This window comes from Pyrgilauda ruficollis, unplaced genomic scaffold (genome assembly GCF_017590135.1).
Source record: "Pyrgilauda ruficollis isolate IOZ18807 unplaced genomic scaffold, ASM1759013v1 scaffold55, whole genome shotgun sequence".
NCBI classification, from domain to species: Eukaryota; Metazoa; Chordata; class Aves; order Passeriformes; family Passeridae; genus Pyrgilauda; species Pyrgilauda ruficollis.
The window spans coordinates 3,364,501-3,370,972 of NW_024527155.1; the positions used below are offsets into that span (position 1 = coordinate 3,364,501).

General features: G+C 46.4%; 1 protein-coding gene across 2 annotated transcripts; it reads left to right on the top strand.

Moving 5' to 3' along the window:
* The first annotated feature begins 297 nt into the window (after nt 1–297).
* CUNH11orf58 (chromosome unknown C11orf58 homolog) lies at nt 298–5,984 on the top strand. 2 transcript variants are annotated; one of them, XM_041481216.1, is made up of 5 exons: nt 298–384; nt 740–794; nt 2,012–2,072; nt 3,592–3,701; nt 4,452–5,984. In XM_041481216.1, the coding sequence occupies exons 2-5, from the start codon at nt 780–782 to the stop codon at nt 4,659–4,661; spliced, it is 396 nt and encodes a 131-aa protein (XP_041337150.1). In that variant the 5' UTR covers nt 298–384; nt 740–779; the 3' UTR covers nt 4,662–5,984. The 2 variants fall into 2 exon arrangements, with proteins under 2 accessions (XP_041337150.1, XP_041337151.1); XM_041481217.1 differs by lacking the exon at nt 298–384 and adding an exon at nt 532–662 and having other exon boundaries at nt 715–794.
* The last annotated feature ends 488 nt before the right edge of the window (nt 5,985–6,472 follow it).

Sequence of the window (6,472 nt, forward strand, 5' to 3'; positions counted from 1 at the left end):
CAAACAGCCGGAGGCCCTGAGGGGTTAACGGGAACACCGGGAGCTGCACACACAGGGCTCCACGCGGGGCACACAAACACAGACCGGCGGGCACTGAAGCCAGCCGAGCAGCGGGCAGGGTCCGCACTCCCGAGCGCCGAGAGTAGCGGGAAGTACCGGGAAGCGCCGGCTCCCGTCTCCCGGCAGCGCCGCCGCCCGCCCCGAGGCGGGGCCCGGCCCGGCCGTCACGGCCGCGGAGGCCTCTGGGACACGCACTCCCCGCCCGCCCGCTCCGCACCGCTGGGCCGGCCGGGCGGGCTGCGGCGGGGCGGAGGGGCCGCTCGGGGCGGGCGGGCGCAGTGAGCGTGTGCTCCCGCAGGGCTCCAGCAGCTGGGAGGCGGCGGACCTGGCAGCGCCGCCGCCCGCCCCGAGGCGGGGCCCGGCCCGGCCGTCACGGCCGCGGAGGCCTCTGGGACACGCAGTCCCCGCCCGCCCGCTCCGCACCGCTGCCGCACCGCCCAGAACTACCGGTCCCGGCGCGCCCCGCGCCCGCCCCCGAGGGAGCGGCTCCGGCAGGAAGGCGGCAGCGCGGCCCGGTCACCCAGCCGCGGCCATGAGCTCCGCCAGGGAGTCCCAGAGCCACCACGGCCTCAAGCGAGCGGCCTCCCCCGATGTAACCGGGCGCGGGGCGGCGGCGCGGCGGGAGGGGGTTGGCGGCGCGGGGGGCGGCGGCAGGGCCGCGGCTCGGCGGCGGAGCCCCCCTCGGCAACGAGGAGCGGAAGCAGAAGTTCCTGCGGCTGATGGGCGCCGCGAAGGTGAGGCCGCCCCGCTGCCCATCGCCCCCACGGGGGCGGGCACGGGACCGGGGTTCTGCGGGGCGATCTGAGCGAAGCGACAACAAGCCAGAGCTGCCGGGCTTTGGGGCTCTCCTTTCGGAGGATTTGGGGTTCACCGCTGTTGTATCAGCAGCCGTGTTACACAAAACGGCGCGCGGAAGTTGTCGAGTCCTGCGCCGCAGCTTCACCCCCACCCCACGGCTTAAATGCTCTCAGACCGGCTCGTAAAATTACTTGTTGACGCTTCCGGGAGACAGGCCTTGTTACAAATTAACAAACCTACGTACTAGGTCTGCAAGTTTCTCTGTCGCTGGAAAAACGTTTAAAAGAGTGGTAGCTTAAAGACTAAACCACTAAAGTAGTAAACCTAGGGAATATTTTTAAAGAGAAAATACGCTAAAACTAAATTTCTATTATGCTTGCTGCAAAAAATGCTGCAAAACTGGTTAAATGTAATAATGATTTTTTTCATGTATAAAATGGTGGTTTAGTATTGCACTTTTACTTACTTTACAAAAAAACCCTTTTTACCTGTAGTAACTTATTTTGCTTGAATACAGTAATTTTGTAAGCTAAAGTAGCTAACTGTATTAAAGAGGTGAAAGTTAGGACGTTGTAGTGGATAGAGATGCAGTGCCCCATTAAAGCATCCCACTACCACTAATCTGAATGTCTGCTTGAGTACTTAATGCTGCTTGCTGTGTAATGCCAGCTCTTGCCTACTGGGACACATTTGCTAATGAGCAACTACTGAGCCAATAAATTAATCATCACTGTGAAGGTCTTACCTGACGCTGTGACCAGTCTGAAAGTGGGATCATCATAAGATGCATGGCCTGAACTGTTGCAGAGTGTCAGAGAAAGGGTAAATAATCAGAACCTGATTACACATCTGTCTGGCATCGTGTAGTATAATTTTTGTATCAGTGGCAAGAAACAGACTGAAATAGAACCATCTCTGGGGTCTGGGAAGAGCAAGGAGTGTGTACTTGTTGGGGTTTCTTTTTCAGAAAATTAAGCAAAAGAAAGATGAAGGAAGCTCACCTAGAGGCAGCAGCTGTTAGCTAGGAAAGCTTCCAGTCCTGCAGTTGGGTGACAGGGTTTGACAGCAAACCTTTTCGGTTCAAGATGTCCAGGATGTTGGCAGAGCTGTCAGTGCACCCTAAAGCTCCAAAACAAACTGCCTTTTCTTTTAGAAAGAACATACTGGCCGCCTTGTTATCGGAGACCACAGATCAACCTCTCACTTCAGGACAGGTCAGTTTATCCAACAGCTGATACAAAGTTGGAAATCTAACCCTTATTTAGGAACATTCCAGTGCTCTGAGCTTAGTAGATATGGCAGGGAGGAATTTCAGGATTCATGGCTGCAGCTGAGGATGGGTCAGGCTGTGGAGTTGTAGAAGTTCCTTATTTCTGTTAGATTGCTGACCAGTGGTTTCTGTGACTGCACTCACCTGCCTTCTAAAGTTCAGTATATGCCAGGATATCCAAACTATGTACATAGAAAAGAATGGGTTGATTTGTCCCTGACCTGGTTACCTATTGAATGGAAAGATCTCCGCCCTAAAGCAATGAGGGAAAAGCTGCAAGGTCATCTGCAAGATCAAGGCAATCAGCAATAATTGGATGTCTGCAGGACCATGGTAACTCCTTATCATGCTGTCTTGGGAAGTCAAAGTACATGGCACCGAGCTGGGTTGGACTGCACTGCCTGAGAGAAACCTTGATAAAGCCTTGTGGAATAGCAGCTGTCAGCACTCCGGAAAACTTTCCCTCACATTCCAGAATACTTTCCCTGATCATTTTTCACGTGATGAAAAATTATCTATGGCCCAAAATAAGCCTGAGGATTGGTTCCAGGTGCTGCTACTGTTAGCTTACAGAGACTGAGAATCACTCCTTCATACCTGAATTTCTAGAAAGGAAGTGATGCTTCTCCTTGAAGTGATATACAGAATCAGTACTCGCTGGTTAATAGCAAAAAGTTAAAATGCTGGGGGTTTTAACACTCCTTTTCCAACGTACAGTTCTTGTCCTTTTAAAATAACGTACAGCCCTAATTTCCAGATGAGGAAAGGTGGAATGCAATACAACCTTTCAGCTTCACAGAGATACAAATTAAAAGCTACTGTTGCAGGCCTCTTGGGGAGAATTAGAGATTGCTACATTTTCCAAGAACATAGGAACCTTAACTATTTTAGACCACTTAAGTAAATAAAGAGGCTGTAGAAGTAGCTCATGAAAATGAGTTTTTCTGCTAATTGCTAAGGATGGAAAAATACAGAGCTGTAGTAACTGCACCTTGTAATTTGGAATGCATGAAACAGTTTCAGATACAGCTCCATAAACAAGAGTGGTGCTATTGTCCCAAGGCATGATGCTATATCTGAGGGATGATTTCATCACAGTAATCCTGTGTTATGTAGTGAAGGTCACAAAGTTCCTCCTTGCTGGGGCATGTTGCAGTATTGGCTGGAAGCACAGAGAAGTCACACTGATGACATTTACCTTGTTCTGTAGAACGTAACACTGCATAGTGCAACTCTGGAATGCATCAGGTCTCAGGAACTTCCCAGCTCTCTTTGTATCAAAGCCATCCTGCTTGCACCCTTGGTACTGTTGCTTTAAAGTCTGATTGTTGGTATGCAGTAATACTGGATCCTAGTTTAGAATGGTTGCATTTAAACTTCTTGCCTTTGAAAATGTGACTTCCTGTAATTTGGTGTCTTTGTTAATTTGAATAACCATAACCAAAGTACCCTGGACAATGCAGGGGAAGAAGACAAGAAAATGAATGAGGAGTTGGAGTCTCAGTACCAGCAGAGCATGGACAGCACCATGTCGGGGCGGAACCGGCGCCACTGCGGGCTCGGGTTCAGTGAGGTACTGAGTTCGTTTCTGTTTGATTTGGCTTTCACTTCACTAAGACAAGGTGGTACTGGGTTTAAAAATCCAAGCAGACTTCCATGGTTTGGGTTAAAGGACAAACTTATTGCAGCCACTTGGCTGCTGTTGGTGTACACTGTGGTGGTCATGTAGGTGCTCATAAATGACTGATGCTTCTCGTTCTTCTGAGAAGTGAAGACTTCTGCTCCAGAGCAGTCAAGACTGATTAGGGCACAGAGTGACAGGGTGTTGCTGAGGAATACATAAGCAGGCAGGATAACCATCTCCACTGTTGTTAGCAGTATCATTGGATTACTTCAGCATTCCTCATGCTGCAGTTTGCTAAGTGTCCTTTCAGCGATCAGTCACAAATGTGAATTCTTGATGGCCTAGCCTTTAGTTCCATTGTGTTACTCTGTGACAAATATTCCAGTGTCAATACTGGAATTACTGAACTGGTGTGATCTAGAACTCCAGACTCATTGAATGGTGTCTTTAGATTTCTGCTGGAACTAAATAAACCAGTGGCTGATGCATCCATGTCACAGCTGGCATGATTAACCACTTCAGGGAGTTGCTTTCTGTCTAATAGTTTGTGTCTTACAGGCCTCTGTTTAGCAACATGACCCATTTTAGTACCAAAAATAAGGAGCCATTAAGTAAAACAATCTCACTGGGAAATTTTAAAGGCTGCAGTGGAGTTGCCAGGAAATAATAATTTATCTCTCTCATAATCTGAACTTACAGTTTCAGGAAGATGAACATGAAGAGGAGGCAGCTGGACACTCCTCTGATGAGAGTTCAGATGATTCTGAAAGTGGCTCTGATTCAGAGCAAGAGGAATCTGCAGAGGAGCTACAAGCTACTGAAAAACATGATGAAGCTGAGGTTCCAGAAAACAAAAAAGAAGCAAAAAGCAACTATAAAATGATGTTTGTGAAAGCCAGTGGTTCATAACTGCAGATGTAACAGCTTTGTATTTAAAGTACAGTAAGCCTTATTGTTACAGTGCAAAGTGGAGGACTGCTACAGCACAGATCTTTGTATTTTGATTTTAAAAAGACCCTGTTAGATGACAAAAAGTAGTATTTGCTTTCTGTTGCCATGGATAACATTTTTATGGGCGCAGTGATATTACTGGTTTTTGTAAAGTGTATAAAATCCTGGATGGAGAAATAAATTTGTTTTGTTCCTGCCCAATCTTTACAATGTTATCTGAATTATCCCTTCCCTTTTTCCATGCCAGATAAGGAAGCTTCATGTTAGTGGTTTATTCAGTTAGTGCCCCAGTCTTGAATTTTTAACTATTAAGATTACATGTGAATTATGTGATGTTGCATTAGTTGTAAAATACCAATATCAGCATTATTCTGTGATGAGCTTTAAACAATGATTTTGCCTATAGATGCTAGTGTTGGCAGGGCTGAGGAGAAATTGCTCAGTTTTGTGACAGCATTGATCACTGTATCCATCTGAAGTCCTACTGGTCTGGCAATTGCATAGAGAATATGTTTTAGAAAAGCGTAATACAACAGAAGGCTCTAATTGCTTCTTTGGCTTTCTAACGAGGGGGAGGAGCTGTAGTTGTTTCTACCTTTCAGTAGAAAAGAGTGATTTTTTGAATTACTGGTTCCTGGCTAGAGCACTGAGCTGTTATTAAAAATAACACCTCCCAGAAAAACCAGTTTACTTTGAAAGAGAAAGTATACTTTGATAATGAAAAGGATATACAAATGATTTTAGCTTTTTTAAAATATAGAATAAAGAGTTAAGTATGTGAGCCCTTCTTCCTTTTCTCCCTGCACATGCATCACTTGGAGGTCTGAGTCAATTAGCACAAGGCTGTACCTGTAAAGTCAGGCTGATATGCCTAGAAAGCCAGGAGTTCAGCAACTCCTCCCAGCAAAAATTAAACACATCCATTCCTCTGCAAAGTCACTGCATTCATGTAATGAATAAAATATCAGAGCTTTTTAGACTTTTTTTCCTCTTAGTACATCAGACAGATGACCTGTCTCTCCTGGCTGGGAGAGCAGGCCATCTGCCCTGTACCTCTGGTACCTCCACAGCAGTGTTCCAGGGACACTCTGGGTGCTCCTGGAGACTCCATTCCTGTGTACAATTCCTGATGTGCAGACAACATTTCCATGCCAGTTGGCTGAAGAAAAGCAGCAGTTTGTACTATCATTGCCTAGTTGAATGTAAACATTGCAGCATCAGCTATTGGGGGAGGACTTGGAATAAGTATGGAAAAAATAAAAGTAATATTGTAAATAGAAACTGAGTGTAGATTTTGATTACTGTGTTTTACTACATCTGCATTTAATACAAGCTCTTCCACTTATTCCATTTCAAGATACATGTTCCAGCAGCCACTAACAGTCATTTGTACTTGATTTGTGTAGATTTTTTTTGTTTTCCCAGTACTGCAAGCTTCTAATACATAGGGAAAAAAATTAAGTTGCTTGTGCATTGTGAAGAGAGAAAAACCTCACTAAGAGCAGCTTTCCTAAGTCAATCTCTAGGAAAGAGAGTGAGATGCCTCCCTAAGAAATCAGCTGATCACTTTCCTAATAGACTCATTCCAAGTTTTCCTGGTTAGACCCTCAAGCTGAACTCAAACCAGCAATTCACTGTTGAAATTCTTTAGCTGTAGCTGCCACTCACCTCTATTCCTTCTCTGTCCCAGCAGTGCTGCTCTCTGAGCTCTCCCACCAGCATGCAGCCATGCCGAGATTCACGGTGGGTTCTAGAAAAATCCAGGAAAA